The 18,324-nt window shown below is 37.5% G+C and overlaps 2 protein-coding genes across 2 annotated transcripts; one reads left to right on the top strand and one right to left on the bottom strand.

The window, feature by feature from the left end:
* Nucleotides 1-3,648: 3,648 nt before the first annotated feature.
* Nucleotides 3,649-10,482, bottom strand: LOC139310498 (olfactory receptor 8U3-like). Its single transcript, XM_070934664.1, has 2 exons — nucleotides 9,541-10,482; nucleotides 3,649-3,699 (listed from the first exon to the last, which is right to left on the bottom strand). Exons 1-2 carry the CDS (start codon nucleotides 10,471-10,473, stop codon nucleotides 3,649-3,651), a joined length of 984 nt encoding a protein of 327 aa, XP_070790765.1. The 5' UTR covers nucleotides 10,474-10,482.
* A 4,214-nt stretch (nucleotides 10,483-14,696) lies between these two features.
* On the top strand, nucleotides 14,697-15,620 carry LOC139327551 (olfactory receptor 5AP2-like). Its single transcript, XM_070957405.1, has one exon. It carries the CDS (start codon nucleotides 14,697-14,699, stop codon nucleotides 15,618-15,620), a length of 924 nt encoding a protein of 307 aa, XP_070813506.1.
* Nucleotides 15,621-18,324: the final 2,704 nt, after the last annotated feature.

The following is an 18,324-nucleotide window of genomic DNA, read 5'->3' as shown; positions in this document are numbered from 1 at the left end:
CTGGAGTGGGGAGGGAATGGAGATTTTGCAGTATCCTTCCCCTGCCATGCCCACCAAGCCACGCCCACCAAGCCTCATCATGCCACGCCCACAGAACCGGTAGTAAAAAAATTTGAATTTCACCACTGAAGTATTTTATATATACTTTCAGGTATTGTGAAGCCATAGTTTGAAGGATTTGCCCTGTGGTCATGGTGAGTATTCATTCACGGCTAAAAAGAGGCAATCTGAGCAGAACAGCATTCTTGGTTATTTCCTTTCTCTAAGTAGGTCTGATGCAATGTTCTCTAGTATTAAAAAAAAAAAAAAATCCCTTGAGGAGGAAAGGGTAGGATATTCTTTATGCCAACTTCCTTCTATAAGCATTCACCCACCCCATTATTCCTGTACTTCATTTCTGCACCATTCGCTCCAACTGTCAGGGACTGTCAGGCAAATGCATTATGTGAAGAGGTTGATTTAGATGTTCCTGGGAAGAAGAGAAAATGGTATCTTCTCTAACATCAGCAACTGAGTACATATAGCCATAATGCAGTTTAGTTCACTTGGACTTAATAAATTTTAAAAAAATCCAACATTAATTTATTTATTTAGCAAATTTATATAGCCACCCAACTCGGGGCAGCATACCACATTAAAAACCCACAGTTAAAAATCCACAATTTATTATAATCCCCACCCTCACAACCCATGATGGTGCCAACAAAATCAAACAAGCTACTTGATTGGCTTTGAATGGGGTCACCAAGTCCACTGGCAAAACCATGATTTCAAGATCTTGTGAAAAAGCATTAGTAGTAAATCATGCTTTATGGCTTAGTGTAATTGTTGAACTTAGTCACTTTGTTGAAAGCTTATAAGTTTAATTAGATCAACTTCTGAATCTATAATGCAGTGTTGAAAATTGGTATAAAGGATATTTGTCTTCTTAATAATATCTTGATAGTATTTTTATTTCTATTTTAGCCACTGTCTTATTGCTTCTCTTGCATTAAAAGTTGAAACACTATTTGGAATATGTCAGAGAGGAGATTGATGTTTGATCCAAACTCCCAGGAGAAGCTAACATTATGGGACAATCTAACCCTGAAGATTGTTGGTGAATCATTTTTATAGAGCTCATGGGAAACAATGTATTATAGGTAGTCCTTGACTTATAATAGTTCATTTAGTGACCATTCGAATTTACAACAGCACTGAAAAAAGTGACTTATGACCATTTTTCACACTTATAGTCACTGCAGCATCCCCATGGTTACGTGATTTACATTCAGATGCTTGACAACCTCTTCATATTTATGACGATTGCAGTGTCCTGGGGTCATGTGGTCATCCTTTGCGATCTTCTGATAAGCAAAATCAATGGGGAAGCCAGATACACTTAGCAACCATGTTACTAATTTAACAACAGCAGTGATTCACTTAATAAATGTGGCAAGAAAAGTTATAAAATGGGGCAAAGCTCACTTAACAAATTTCTCACTTAACGATATAAATTCTGGGCTCAGTTGTAGTGGTAAGTCGAGGACTACCTGTACTGTAATAAATTGTAGATTTTGTTTTTTAAGATACTCATCTATTTCTACTAATCCCGTCCAGTCCCTTCTTCGCTCCTTCAGGGACATCTAGTTTTTCATGAATCCTTATAAGAAGTTAAGATTTTTCAACAAAGGATTCATTTCCTGATCTTATTGAACTCCCCAAAAGATGTACAGCAATGGTTGTGTTTCAATTTTTGTATGCTGGAGATCAATAGATGGGAAGGGACTATGATTCGTATGTTGTGGGCCTCTTTTGTGTTGGCTTAATAAGGTAGCAAATTGGATAGGAAAATGACATAAAAATCAGATATGTGAATGTCTTATTAAATTATATTTTGAAAATTTGGAGTTAATGAAAGCATGTAGAACTTTGGATATAGTTCTTATTTGCAAATAAGAAGGTTGTTTTACTCCAGAAGAAAATCCACACCACACCTGGCCTAAAATCCTGGATGGAAGACATCTCTACAAATTTTATATATTTTGACTTTATAACAATATTATGGGCTGTCTGATCAATATGATTCCAGGACTCAATTTGGTATTATAGATGTTCTCAAATTATTATTATTGAAGAATTTTATAATATATAATAATTTAATAAATATTTGAAAATAATTCTCTTTATTGCTTCTTTGCTATTTTCAAGTTTATTTTGTTCTGCGTTTTACCTTAACATTTATTACCAAGTTTGATTATTGCTTTTTTCTCATTATACATTAACAAGCAATTTTATAAAAGAGTCAAACTGAAATTAATGACATATTAAAACTTATAATTATATAAGTTAAAAAGGAACTGTGTGTGGATATCTGTTGGGCAAGTCAATGTATCTGGATGATAATAATTTACTTTTGTATAAAGATATTTGTCTCCATATATTTCTTTACACTAATGAATGCGGAAGTCATTAGTTCAAAGTTTACAGCATTCATCCAAGCTCTTTAATTTTTACGTAATTTCTTTTCTAAGTGTGGAGAATACACTTAGGACTATTTTGCTACAGGAAAAAAAAAATAAAGTTCACAGGGAATAATTAAGAAGTATACCGCAGAGTTTTCTATGTTGCAATTAAAAATAATAAGACTGCATAAACAAAAAAAAAAATCATCAAACCTTATTTTCTCTCAGTGATATCGTCTATACAAAATTATATGCTCATCTGTTTGTCTTCTCTGGAGTAAACATGTGTTTTCATGCTGTCATCTTAATGAAATCTCATAAGGCTGCCGCAAGCAATCGAACAAGTTACTAGTTAGAAACAGCCAGTTGCCTGAACATCATCCATTCTTATTAGCAAAGAAAGACCATAACTATAACTATCCTGGCTACAGAAAATACTGCAAATTCCTTCCTAACATCCTTATCTAGCATCATCTAATTCGCCAGCTCTGTAATCTTATTTAGGGATGAAGTCTCCACAGATGATTAATACTCTGCCCAAGGATAGCTGGAATAATCACTGATTCAGTTTCCTACTCAATCCATTAATTTACAAACATTTAATTGCAAATTTACCATTTCCACAAAACATTTGTTCCCATCTAGGTCCTCTAATGAACTGGATATATCAGTTGTCCCAAAATTATTTAGGGCAAGTCAGTGCAGAAGAATGAATATCTAATTCCAATTAATTATTGTTATTGTTGAAAACCAGGAAGGAAATCAAGTTTTGCACAGTTCAAAAGCATAACTTGCTTTTAAAAATGCTAATGCTGATAGAATTATAAAATGACATTGTAAATGGCCTACAGTAGAGTTTAAAAGTCTTCCCTCTACTTTTGTATTCATGAATAGCAAGATGATTTGAGCATTCACTACAGGGGTGGGTTCTACTTACCTTTATTACCGGTTTGCAACAGGGCCGTATGCACAGAAGCTTTCTGATGACGTCGGGGTCAGTGGGCGGAGCCTCCTACCAGTTTTACTACCAGTTCTATAGAACCGGTCCAAACTGGGGGCAACCCACCACTGATTCACTACCCCAAATCACAGGAAACTGTGATAAACTAGCTAAAAATATGCAATACAGTTGAGGAATGACAAAATAAGCACAACAGATGCAAACTTGGGAGTGGTGGTTATATTTTTTAGAATTTTTCAACAATCAAAAGTATTTTTTCTTCTTCTTCTTAAGGGCAACAACACATAATTTTTCCTCTTCTAGAATTACAATTAAAATGCTTGTCTCCCAATATATAATTGAATTAACTTGGCCCATTTTTAACATGCTGATTCTAGTAACTTGTTTTCTAATAAAATTAACCTGGATAGTACCTAGCTTACTAGTATAAAACAAAAAGTTTGTGCTAACTTTTTAAATAATAAAACTAGACATGTAAATGAGAGGTTTTGATTGCAATCCTGCATACATGGAAGAAGCCCAACTGAAAGAAGGCCTTACTTCTAGATAAGAGAGTTTACATGAATAGCTGAATGTTTGGTGGTTTAAGATAATCATAAAGTTTGAAGCAAAGGAATGATAGTCTTGAGCAGGGCTGTCAAACTTGCAGCCCATGAGCCAGATGCGTCACATGCTGGCCATGCCCATGCCCGGTTTAGCGAAGGGGGAAAAAGTCTCTATACGTCATGTGACACTGCCATGATGACGCGAGTTTGACACCCCTGGTCTTGAGGAGCTGTGGTACATTATATGAACCAGGTGTTCTGTTCGGATTGGGAAAGGAAGACACCAAATTATCAGGGGCATCAGTGTGTGGAAGAAAAGTCAAGAAGGCAGTGCCAAGAGAAAACGAAACTTCTACAGCTCCACTGAAGTTTGTGAGAGAGTGGAAACTTTCAAGGACAATTTAGCAGGTGTGCAAGTGAGACAGATAATTCCCATAACAATGGGAACTTGTTTATTTAGTTTACATGGAAGCCGGGGGGGGTTGGGCTGGGGAAATCATTGATTATTACTATGTATTGGACCTGAGAAATTCAGAGTTAGTTTTACTTCAGCTTTTCCAAATTATGTATTCAATAAACCATTAAGTTTTTCAGAAATGAAAATGATCCTGGACTTTTATTTGGATACCCAAGCTGGATGTTGACAGGCAGCCATGACTGTCTGATCTAAACTCTTCCCCTTGATTCCACATGTTGCAATGAGTATAAAATGAGTCAGGGCCACAATCAGATGGCTGTTTAATTCTCTACTGTGGATGCCCTTGAAGATTATGGAACTAAATCTCTTCTTCTACAGGTTGATAAATTCTGTTAGCTTTACCCAGCATAACTGATGGAGGATTTATGAAAGGTAGAGATAAAAGGATCATGGAGGATTTGAATTTTTCTGGCCCTAGAATCTGAAGCCCCACCTGTTAGTTGTTTGATATGAATGTCATGTTAATAATAGTCATGATTGCAACTTTATATTAGTTAATGAGCGGAGGTGGTGCAGTGCTTAGAGTGCAGTACTGCAGCTGCTTCAGCTGACTGCTAGTTCAGCAGATCAGTGGATCAAATCTCACCGGCTCAAGGTTGACTCAGCCTTCCATCCTTCCGAGATGGGTAAAATGAGGACCCAGATTGTTGGGGGCAATATGCTATTTCGTATACTGTCTTTGGTGTAAGCCGCCCAGAGTCCTTGGAGAGTGGGCGGCATAGAAATATGAATAATAAAATAAATAAATAAATAATGAATTTATATGCAGGAATACTTACTTTGGTCTAAGAAATTAAAGGATGGAAGAAAGTCAAAATAATAGGCATACTAGAACTATGCCTAACATATTAATTTCATGATAAGGTTGACCCATGAATAGGCATTGTTGTTAGTTTTGTGAAAATATGGGTTGGGAGAATAGATCATGGAAAAACATGAAACAAAACACTGTGTTTACATTTTGTTGAAATGTGGGAGGGATAAGTACATGGAAAAACAATCTTTTTATATTGTTGAAATATGGGAGGGATAAGTACATGGAAAGTGCTTTGCCGTCAATGTGAAACCATAGGAGTGAAATAATCAGCCTTGTTTTTTAAATTTCTTCCAATTCACCATCTTTGGGGATCTCTCCCTCCCTCCCTCCCTCCCTCCCTCTCTCTCTCTTGAATGTTTTCCATTATTGACATTCTGTGTTGTAATTTTATCCTTTCTTGTTGCTTACAAAAGTTTAGCTCAGAGGAGAAGAATGCAGGAGTCCAGGAATTGCACCTCACAATTCACATATTCCCAGATCTCCTAGATCATTTTTAAAGTGAAAATTCCTTTTTCTTGCTCTTTCTACTTGGTAAGACTGTGTTGATCCAACAGATTCCCTTTTGCAATCTCCAATGAATTGTTTTTTTCTCCAGAAGCCTGGCATTCACCCACATTTCCTGCTTTTTCCTCATCCCTCCCAAGACCTACATATAAACACCCGCGAAAACCTCAGAAAACATATATATGTATATGTATATGTATATGTATATGTATATGTATATGTATATGTATATGTATGTGTATATATATATATATATATATATATATATATATATATATATATATATATACATATATATATATATACATATATGTATGTATGTGTGTGTATATATATATATATATTCATTGCTCATTCTATTTTATTCGCAATAACGCCTACACACACACACACACACACACACACACTTTATTGCGAATAAAATAGAATGGGCAATGAATAGCCAAGAAAATATAGTATAACAACAGTACTTATTTCTGTATTTTAGGGTGGGTTTGGGTGACTTTTCAGTAATTTCCTAGTGTTTCAGAGCCTACCCCTGAGTAAATGGTATGAAAGAGCTGCTGTAAATGAGAGTCTGCTGAGACCTTGTCTTTTACGTTTAACTTATATCTATGATAATAAACTTACAATATGAGGATAGAGTCCCAAAGGTGCTTTTTTCAAGAGGCAACTAGACTTTCTGGTTTTTCTTTGAAGATGTTTCACTTCTCACCCAAGAAGTTTCTTCAGCTCTGACTGTATGGTGGGGAATGGAAGGATTTATGCTCTTTACAGACAGCTGGTCATTTGCATTCTTTTAAAGGGTAGTTGAGGCCACCTGGAGGTTTATCTTTGTCATCAAGGTTACCCGAGTAGTGCAAATGGGGTGAAGCCTTCTTGGAACCACTGAAAGGACTGTGTTGTGGACTGGAAACAGATGATGTTGTATCCCTCCCCCTCTGTTGAGAGCAGGCTGTTCAATTTTGAAATAGATGGCCTCTTTGACCCCTCTTTCAAACCAGAGGTCCTCTCTATTCAAAATGTGGACTTTGCTGTCTTCAAAAGAGTGGCCTTTTTCTTTTAAATGCAGATAGACTGCTGAATCTTGTCCTGATGGGTTTGTTCTCCTATGTTGTGCCATGCATTTATGAAATGGTTGTTTTGTAAAAAAAAAAAAAAAAAAAAAAAAAAGATAATTGAATTCTTGACTTTGCAAAGTTCCTTTTTCTTCACCAGTCTTCATCAACCTTCTACAGGAAAACCGCAACACCATCTTATTATATTACATTATGCTAATTTAAATTGTGTGCCTTTGTTAGTGACCTGACAACTGTGAGATCTGGTTATCTTGAAAATTTGTCATTATGGTAATGCAGAATACAGATAAATATATGTGCTCAGGTTGAGTCCTGGAATGACCTGGCTGGAACTGACCAGCTTAACATCCTATCTGAGTAAGGTGACCAGATTTTAACATTGGTAAAGAGGGACACCTTTTGGACGTGGCTTATTTTGTGGGCGTGGCTAGCTGGTCATGTGACTGGGTGGGTGTGGCTAGCTCATCATGTGACCGGGTGGCCATGGCTATGTGTATAGGGACTACTCAGAGGGCTGAAAAAAGTCATTTCTGACAGGTCCTCGCACTTTTGACTGGTCCTCACACTTATGACCATCCTCACATTTATGCCCGTGCAGCATTCTTAACAACCATGTCACTCATTTCACAACTGCTTTTCTTCACCATGATGACAAGATAGGGCAAAAAACGTAAAATGTGAGGACAGTCATAAGTTTGAGGACTGGTCAAAAGTGTGAGGACCAGTCAAAAATAACTTTTTCAGCCCTCTGAGTAGTCCATATGCATAAAAGGATACAGCAATAGAGAGGATGAAGGAAAGGAAGGGAAATTAGAGTAGGAGTGAGAGTAAGAGAGGGAGGAAGAGAGGAGGAGAAGGAGAAAGGAAGAGGAAGTAGGGAGGAGAAGAAGAGGTGGGGGGAAGAGAAAGTAAGAAGGAAAGAAAAGAGAGAGGTGGTAGGTTTGAGGAGAAAGATTGCTGTACAATAAAAAAGATGAAAGGGAAGAAAGCCAACCCCAAACAAATATAAAGATATTAAGATAAAGAATGAATTGTTAAACTTTAAAGAATAAAAGAGAACAAATATGAATAAATAGCAATAATTAGAAACACACATACAAACATACAATGTATTTTCTTTGAACAGAATATTTGGCTGGTTCACAAATTTAAACAGTGTTTAGTCATTTCAATTAAATTTACAATTTCTATATTTCCTTTTTGCCATATTTATTCCTCATCTATTTTTTTTAAAAAAAATTACCCTTCATCCTCATCTCTAATCTTAATCAAATTCAATTTTTCCCTTCTATTTTATATTATACCCCTTCCCATTGTCATCTATTTTTATATCCATCCTCACATTGGTTAATTATGTAATTATGTAATACAGTTGTTTAATACAAATTCAACATTTTAATATAAATCAATTAGTTATATAACTATCTTTTTTGTATATCAATATGAACATGAATATTCCAATTATTTCCATGCAATCCAATTTCTTACAAATCAATTAATTATATTTACCAATAATAATAAACCAAATAATTTCCTCCAAACCACAACTTGACCATTTCTGCTTTCAACACAATATACAATTAATAGTATCTCAATTATTACAATTCCCTAGTTAAATAGAGCATTTTTTCTTTTGTGCTTTAAAATCTTGAACTCTCCTCCTAAATTTCCCATTGTTTGCAGTTTTGCACCTACCTTTTTTGGTGAGGAAAAAGAAAAAGAAATCTCTCTCTGCCTCATTTTGTCACGTTGCAGCAAAGACCCTGCTTTCGCTTTCGTTTCTTCAGCATAGCTAGGGGGAAAAAATCTGCTCCAGGAACTCTTTACACTGATCACCTGTAGGGCGGCCCTTTGAAGCCCCGCGGCAAGAGTTTAAACAGTTTTTTTCCCTCTAGCCGTCAGCTGGGACTCAGGAGGCAGCCGGGACTCAGGAGGCAGAATGAAAAATTGGGACTTTTTTAAAACGCCGCGGGACGTGGGACAAATTGCTAAAAATCGGGACTGTCCCACCAAAAGCGGGACATCTGGTCACCTTATATCTGAAGAACTACAGAGCTAAAGTATGAAGGCTATTGCTTAATGCATTGTAAGCTGCCCTGAGTCTCCGGAGAAGGGCGACATATAAATCTAACAGATAGATAGATAGATAGATAGATAGATAGATAGATAGATAGATAGATAGATAGATAATTGTACAGGACATTCAAGACATTCTGGAAGCATTCATCCAAAGCAGTGTGATTATGGACAGATGACTCTAACGAGAGAGTAGAGGCAGAAATATGGAGTGAAGAAGTCTTAAAACAGTAGGGAGTATGAGAAGCACATAAAATAGATACAGCAGCTTTTGCCTTTGTAACATAATCATATAGGTGTTATTTTGAAAGCTAAAAGCCCAGTTGGAAGACATTCATCATATACCTTATAGTTAAATGTGGGTGTTTGAATAATTCCAGCTGAAGAACAGGTAGGGACAGAATAGCATTCAAAGAAAAAGGATGAGGGAATTAATAGGGTGGATCAACAGGAACACCTCACCTAGCATGTGATTCCCTGGTGTGTTCTCTTTGAAACCATATGTCTTCCTGGAATCAGATCCTGGGCAGTGAGCTAGTCCAAACCAACAACTAAAGTTTATTTCATACTTAGAATGAAACAGATGGAAATAAATTTCCTTTGGAGTGGGGAGGTAACCATTCTTTAACAAAGAACCAGAATTCTCCCTCTTCTTCTCTTCAGGGCCTCTTTAACCTCCTTGTTTCTCAGGCTGTAGATCATGGGATTCAACATGGGGATCACAAGTGTGTAGAAAACTGAAGCTATTTTATCGGTGCCTAGGGAGTGATTCGTGCTTGGCTGCAAATACATGAAGATCAAAGTTCCATAGAAGATGATGACAGTTGTCAAGTGAGAAGCACAAGTAGAGAAAGCTTTGTGTCGTCCTTGAGCTGAGCTGATTCTTAGGATGGCAGACAGAATAAACACATAAGAGATAAGAACAATAAGAAGGGAGACTATCATATCAAAGCCAGCAAAAGCATAGATCAATATTTGTTTGGTGCTGGTATCAGAACAGGAGAGGGCCAAGAGCGGGAGATCATCACAATAGAAATGGTTAATCACATTTGAGGAACAGAATGATAGCCGGAATGTAACGATGGTATGGAACAGGGCAACAGAAAAGCTATATATATAAGGTGCAGCTACTAATTGGATGCAGACTCTCTGGGACATGATGGATCGATAAAGCAGTGGGTTACAGATGGCAACGTAGCGGTCATAGGCCATCACTGCCAGCAGGAAGCACTCTGTGATCATGAAAGTCAAAAAAGAGCCCAGCTGGGCTGCACAAGCATGGAATGAAATGGTTTTCTTAACTGCTAAGAGGCTTGCCAGCATTTTGGGGGCAATAACGGAGGAATAGCAGAGATCAACAAATGCCAAGTGGGTGAGGAAGAAATACATAGGGCTATGTAGCTGTCTGTCAGTCTGAATCAAAAGGATTATGCCCAGGTTTCCCATTAGAGTGATGCTGTAATTCAAGAGGAATATGGCAAAGAGGGGCATCTGCAGCTCAGGGCGGTCGGTGATTCCAAATAAAACAAATTCCTTCACTGTACTCACAGTTGAATTGATATCTGCCATTTATTCCATCACCTCAGTTAAATTCTCCTCAGGAAATGAGTGAAGAAGGAATACACTTTCTTCTTTAATGTTGAGTCATACTCTCTCATATTCAAGAGATGATATATTCTATTTTATTTAAAATTTAACCACTGTCTCGTTCATTCTACTGACACAAACATCCTAATATCATTTTGGCTGTACCATCTGAAACTATTTTAGAGCAATACCATGAAGATTTGTTCCCATTATAAAAGTGCATTATATTTCATAAAGCGCTTGAGTGTCACAGCAACACCAAGAAGATAGCTTATGTGCAGTAAAATATCTCAGTCCTCAGCTGGAAAAAAGTTAGGTTCTATCTATCAATCCATGATGCACATTGGCATTTTATCTTAGAAAGCGAGCTAGCATCAACACATACACACACTGTAAGATGGACCTGGAAAGCTGAACCACACTTATATCAGATGTACTGAAAAGTCCAGAATTGGTCAAGACTTAACTAGCTGCCTGATAAAGTTTCACATAGACATTGTAGAATCTGGATCGCTTCACTCGGGTTGCTTGTTTCTGTACAGAAAAAAAGGCATATTTTTAGAAAAATTATAAGCCGCATGCAAGAGTTCTCATAGTACTGATTTTTATTTCATCATATGGCTTTTCAGAAGATTTTCTAAGAAAGCTAAGATCACACAAACAATTGCCACCTATGAGATTTTCACTTTTGATTTGCACCCCATCCACTTAACATTTCGTAGAAAATTGCTTTGTCAGTAGAATTTGATATAGAACTTAGCTATGTGTAGCTAAGGCTGCTCAGCATATTTCTTCTTGATATTATGACCTGTCCTGGCTTACATTTTGAAAATGACATAATACATTGGAGTGTAACTACTTCTGGATGCTAATTTCTCCACATTTTGTGTCATACTTTTCTGAAAGAAAGAAAGTATGTTACATGAGAAAGGACATTGAGAAATTTATATTTTGAGGAAAAATAAATGTTTAGAAATGCATATTTTAAAAAATTCAGTACTATTTTTTTTTTAAAAAAATCCATCTCAATACATAGTGAAGATTTTCCTGATTTTTTTTTAAAACCCTGATATAACTTTGTTTTCCAGAAGCCAAGTCTTGGAGCTATTCCAGTTTGAGACTGATGTTTAAAAACCAACCAACCAATGAATTACTAGGTTATTCCCAGACAAATGCACATTATTTACTCTGAGATTCTCCCCATCTAAATTGCAAAGGGCTAAGAGGCACTTTTTAACTTGATATTTTTCCCAGCCTACCTCTCTCTGCACTTTCTCTTCCATCTGTTATTTACAGAGGCTTGCTCTCATCAGGTATCTGCTTCAGTATGAGTGCCTTTGCCCCTCTAATAATTTGCTTTCAGAGGTTTCTCAAGATCTTCTGCTCCTCAGAGATTTTCCTTGTGAGACTTGACTCCTGTGGGAGAGGAGCTGAGTTTGTAAATAACAAATCTGTAATGATGGTGAGATGAAGAAAACATACATCCAAAATACACATTCTAGATTCTCAAGTGTCAGTGAATTTCTATAAGTCATTTCTCAACTATTCAAGTGATTATTTACCATATCCTTCTGGGTTGGTGGTACAAGTATTGGCATCTTCATGACCCATGAAGCTGAGACTAAGACAAACAGAAAGCAAGGCGACTGAGGTTCATGAGCTATAACTGTTCTGCTATACTATAAACCTTTCAACAAATGCCAAGAAAGAGAGAGTGGTAGGCTATGAAACAGGAAACAGCAAAGTCTTGAAACAATAAAAGAGAGAGCTTTTGCCATGCAAATTATTCCAGTGGCACAAGGCTGCTTACTCAGAGAGTATTTCTCAATGTCAGCTAAGATGGGTGGACATCAAGACTTATAATTCCCCAAGCTGGCTGGACTAAGATACTGAAAACCAATTACTATTTTACTATTGAAATTATGAACGTTTTCTTCCTATATTAATAAAAAGGCCATAGTTCTGACAGCATGTTTTCAGCCAAAACTCCCAGCGACAACCAAGACCAGGCAGGGTCTTTTAGAAGTAGTACCTAGCCAACTCCCCATCAGAAATTTTACAATGGACAAAGAGGTGGCATCCTTGGTGGGAGATTGTGGCGCATTGCAAATGCACATTGGGGTTGTACAACACTGAAGCATTGAATGATGCCAGCAGTTGGCAGCAGAAGATGGGGAGATGTTGTCCTGGAATACTAGGCAGTACTACATGACCTCGTCAATAGTGAACTTAAATGTCATATCTTGATAAGTGGCTTGAGATAGAAATAAATAACATGACATCCCTTATTTTAAGATGAGGTTGATAACCCAAAACCACATTACTTCATGCCCTTTAGATGTGTCAAAAGAGTTTAGTAAGGATTGGTTGCAATTGCCTTGCTGGGGAAGATGTAATTTCAGAGTTGAAACATTAACTCATACCCAGATTTCTCCTATTATGGTCACATTTTGGACCAAACTCACAGAATTGTTGATATAACTCTAGACTGCACATTAAAAATGCATAGGTTCTTCTTGTTTAAATCTTGTCTACATCAATCAAGACATCAAGAACTGTAGAGTTTTTGAGAATGTAAACAAACTAAAATTTATTATACAACACTAGAAAAAGAAAACAGTGTTGGATTCGTAACATTAGTTTGTTGATTTGTGTTGTCATTTGAACTATATCTTTATTTTTGACAAAGGGACAAGAAAGATTATTTTCAAGCAGTATGAACAATATTTCAAAGTTGTCCTACTTTATAACATGTAGATCTTTGGGACAAAAATGTCCCTAATTTGGTTCAACTGACAGGATGGTGGCATAAATTACTCACAGATCCTCTACTTAAATGATTTTCATTATTCTGTCCAGCATCAACAAGCAGAAAAAAAACAAATGTCAAAGGAGAATGGGAACCTTCAGGGAATTTTTAAACCAGAGTTTAAATAAATGGAGCCTTCACTCACTCAGCAATTTCTGCAATGCTATCAGTATTTCATTCCCAGGTAAGCTGTATATTTTGAGAGTAGTGTTCACAGAAAGAGGCCTTGGAAATTTTTGCTAGAAGCTCTAGCTTACAGCAGTCCCATAACATTACTTATGTGGGTCCCTTAGAACAAAGAAAAGGATGCATCAGTGCTGAAATTATAGTTATTTATTCTCCCATTAGAAGCAGTAGAAGAAATTCGGCGGGGGTAGGGGGGAAATCTATTAAGTACAAGTATGGGAAGTAACTTTTTATTCTTTCTGGTAGGGTTTAGGAAGTCTTGTTCCTGTTAAATTGTCAATACATTTGGAAAATGTATCATACACAAAGTTCTGGCCGTCTTTCAAAAATAGGAGGTAAGTACATATTTCCTCTTTCTATTTATTTACAGAGAATAGACACTGCTCTATCATTGGCCAGGACCAGAATAAATGAAGATAATAGGATTTTCCAACTATCCATCTCTCAATAAACAGCATGTCTAAATTAATTTGCCAGAGCACCAAGACAATGGTTATCAACCAATGATAATTGTGTACTTAAATTGATCCCCTGCAAGTCACTTTCCAGATGGCAACTGAATTCCTCATGTGATAGTATGCTTTCAGAGCTAAATGCAATGTGAGGAGACAGAAAACTGCAGTTTCCTGATCATCTGCTTGGGGCATAGTTGGGTTTTACACAGCAAAAATTATGACAATTTGTATTTATAGTAAGCAGAAAAGGGTAGAGAATGGGAGTAAATCATAAGTAGAATAGTAAGGAAGACCATATTCTAGCATGTAGTATGTTATCCTGATAATATATAGGAGATCTCAAGCTGGATATTGTGTTCTAATTCAGTGTTATTAGAAGGAGCAGTGAATCTCCTTAATTTGAAAGGAGAGCATAGCCCCAGGGATTGAGTTAAACTCTTCTCTTATACATTTTTCTCCATCTTAACACATCTTTACACCACCACAAGTTTAAGGGATGGCATTGAATCCATGGCTAGAGGATATATAAACTGGGGGGGGGGGATACTTGCATTAGGTTACATTGACATTTGAAAGAAAAAAAGGCATATATCTATAGATTTCAAAGTAATATAACCTCATACACACTATGTGATAGGCAGAAATTGTATTGGTCCCGTGTTTTAGTTACCTTACAAAGTAAGCAGTAAATTCCAATCTTTGTCTAATTACATTTTTTCCCCTCCCAACAATTAATATACAAAGAAGAAATTTATATGTGGAATCACACACGGCTCTCCAAGTTCATTCTCCTGGGCATCACAGATCAAAAAGAACTGCAACTGCCCCTCTTTGTGTTGTTCCTACTGGTGTACATCATCACCCTGGTGGGGAATCTAGGAATGATCATGCTAATCAAGACAGATTCTCGACTCCACATTCCCATGTATTTTTTTCTCAGTAATTTGGCATTTATAGACGTCAACTATTCTTCCAGCATTACGCCCAATATGTTGGTGTCTCTCTTAACAGAAAGGAAAAGCATTGGATTTGCTGCCTGCGCCATTCAAATGTTTGTGTTCGTTGTATGTGGAAGCACTGAATGTCTTCTTCTGGCTGTGATGGCCTTTGATCGGTATGTGGCTATTTGTCACCCTCTGCGTTATTCAGTGATCATGTCAGGAAAAATCTGTGTCTGGTTGGCAGCTATTTCGTATTTCCTTGGCATTTTCTATGCAGTTTTACACACCACATTCAGTTTTTCTTTATCCTTTTGTGGACCAAACATGATCAATCATTACTACTGTGATATCCCCCCACTCTTAAAGCTTTCTTGCTCTGATACTCACACCAATGAGACTGTAATATTTGCACAAGTGAGTATAAACTGTGTAGGCACCACAGTAATCATCTTGTTCTCATATGCCTCTATCTTAACCACCATTTTAAAGATCCGTTCTACACAGAGTAGACGCAAGGCCTTTTCTACCTGTTCTTCTCACCTGATTGTTGTCAGCTTATTCTATGGGACGATCTTCTTTATGTATTTACGGCCCACCTCCACATATTCCTTGGAACAAGACAAAGTGGCATCTTTGTTCTATACAGTGGTAATTCCCATGTTGAATCCTCTCATCTACAGCCTAAGGAACAAAGAAGTGAAGGAGGCATTTTGGAGAATCTTTAGGAAGACAGTGTGATGGTGGAGAACAGTTGTGAAATATTGTCCCTATGTATTCATATATAATAAATATATGTATTCATATATAGTACCTGCATGAATTCATATATACCAGTAGTAGCACCAAATATAATTTTTTGCTCAAGAATATTATGGTTGTATTTGTTTATGAATGTTCTGGGGTAGAGTTGTGTCACTCTAGTTCAGAAAGTAATATGAACTCTTTTGTGCAGCTGAAAGGCATGTATGATAACAAAACATTTGTGGACCGTATTGTGCACCATTAAATGTTGCCTACAAAATCTTATTTATTTCTAAAGGTAAGACATTTATACATCACATGTTTCCAGCAAAGCCAGCCTGCAGCCCTAAATTCTGTTTTGCTCTAAATTCAGCAACTAGCAATAATCCAAAATATATTAAATATCATTAAACTATTATTATTAGGTCCTTTTAAAGATGAGTGTCCGGATAAAGTCAACTGCAGCTGTCTTGGCAATGTTTTCAGAAAGTGGCTTGTCATTGCCTTATTCTTAGGGTTGTGAGAGTGTGACCAGCCTCGAAATAACTCAGATGGCTTCATGCCTAAGACAGGACTAGAATTCATGGTCTCAGTTTCTAGCCTTGTGTCTTTAACCATTATACCAAACTGTCTGTCCTTAAAACAGCAAATAATCACAAAATGCTTTTGAATGTGATTGAAGATAATGTTTGTTACTTAGGAGGCCCTACATGGCATAAGTCCTGATCACTTCAGGAACTGCCTATTTCCCATCAATCTTGTAGGGTAGTCATGCTCTGGGTTCCTTCAATTAACAAAGAATCTGCAACTCAGGATCCCGTGTGTGTGCTTGTGTGTGTGTGTGTGTGTGTGCGTGCGTGCGTGCAGTACCTGCCCACTAGAATAAGTGCTCTGGGTGGGTAGCCTCCTATTGGTGTTTTCGAGGACCTGGCTGTTTGCACAGGCTTTGGGCTGGACAGTTGACAGCTGGGGTAGTGTGTGTATGTTTCTTGTGGTTGTCCTGCTTTTGCCATCTTTGGTTTCTGTCTTATGGTTGTATTGCTTTGTTGCTATTTTTTTCCTGTGCTTGTACTTTGTGATCTGCCCAGAGTTGCTGGGAGTGAAGTAAATAAAATAAATAAAAATGGATCAAATAAAACAGCAATCAGAAGTATAAAGAACAGCACAGAAACATGGGATTAACACAGAAATGAGCAGACAGCAGAATAAATGAAGGCTCTATGGAACAAAGGTGACTGCATAAATGTAAATTTTATTTTATTTTCTTGAAGAAGAAGGAAAAAAGAAGAGACAGTCTCTGCCATTAGAAGAGGAAATTACAGAGGTGCTACTGAAAAGGTCCTCATTTTAGGACATTCCAGGTGAATATGTTTCTGCATTGGCATGGAAAGAAAGCTGGTAAGGTAGTAAGAGCACCTGAGTCTTGAAGTTAGCTTCCAAAATACTTCCTGTTCCTTTTGTGACAGCTGATGCTGCCATGTTAAAAAAAAGAAGTTAAATAGGTATTGATTGAGGTACATCACTACTGTCCTCCTTTCTTAGGCTATTTGAGAGGCAATTGTAATGCAATAGTCAAAATGGATTATAACCAAGATCTGGATAATTATTGTCAAGTCCAAGAAATCCACTGTTCTGACCTAGGCTTCCTGAGAAAGCATAAATCACAATCGTAGTCTCTTTTATTGAGACAGCTGTGAATTATGGTCATTCACAGCCCGTAATGATTCACAAACAGTCTGTGAAGATTCCGACAGATGTCTGCTTGAGTTGACACAGTTTTTCAGGGTAATGTTGATAAGCACCCACCTTTATTTCCCTTGAAATGCTGCCAGAGACCTAATTGTCAATTTGTATTGCAAGGCCAAATGGAGCACAGAGTCAAACGGACTTCTCAGAGCTTGGATTGACTATATGAACTAATTGCTCCCTGCAAAGTCTCACGTCCGTTTGCTCCTCTTTTATGTCTTATGGGAGGGACCAATCATCTCCAAGCCTTACTCCCGAGTCACCCGTTTTTTTCTTAATTGTTCTTGCCTTCTGGCAGTTCTGAGCATGCGCACACTGGGAACAGGCTCACGCTGTTCTTCTGCCTCGCTGATGTCAGATTCCGGAGGCTCTGGAGGCAGCACATAACTACCAGATGGCCCTGGCCCCCTCTCTACCTCCGACACAGAGCCCTCGTCCGAGCCTTCCCCAGACTCCAGGACTGGCCCACATTCCTCCCCAACCTCCTCACTGTCTGAAACTGCTGCCAGCTCTGCTGGCCGCTGGCAGGCCACAACATCCACTAGCTAATGTATGCCCCTCCAGATCAAACCCTGTAAATCTCGTGGCCAAAGAACATTCTCATCCTGTGAATCTGCTCTTTCTGGGGGAAGAGCCTTGATAGTACAGTGGTTATGCACCCTGTTATTAACACAGCTGCCTGCAATTTACTGCTGGTTCGAATCTCTCCAAGGCTCAAGGTTGACTCAGCCTTCCATCCTTTCTAAGGTAGGTGAAATGAGGACCCAGTTTGTGGGGGCAATAAGCTGACTTTGTATAAATATACAAAAGTATGAAGGCTATTGCTTAACGCACTATAAGCCGCCCTGAGTCTCCGGAGAAGGGTGGCATATAAATCAAATTAAAAAAAAACAAAAAAAAAACAGTTCCATCTAAATCAGGCTTAGTCATATTCTAAATGTCCTAATTCAATGTT

Source organism: Pituophis catenifer, unplaced genomic scaffold (assembly GCF_029215685.1).
Source record: "Pituophis catenifer annectens isolate HBS135680 unplaced genomic scaffold, rPitCat1.0.hap2 SCAF_1, whole genome shotgun sequence".
Taxonomy (NCBI): domain Eukaryota; kingdom Metazoa; phylum Chordata; class Lepidosauria; order Squamata; family Colubridae; genus Pituophis; species Pituophis catenifer.
Note: the sequence above shows the minus strand (reverse complement) of the source record. Positions and strands in the feature narration are given on the sequence as shown.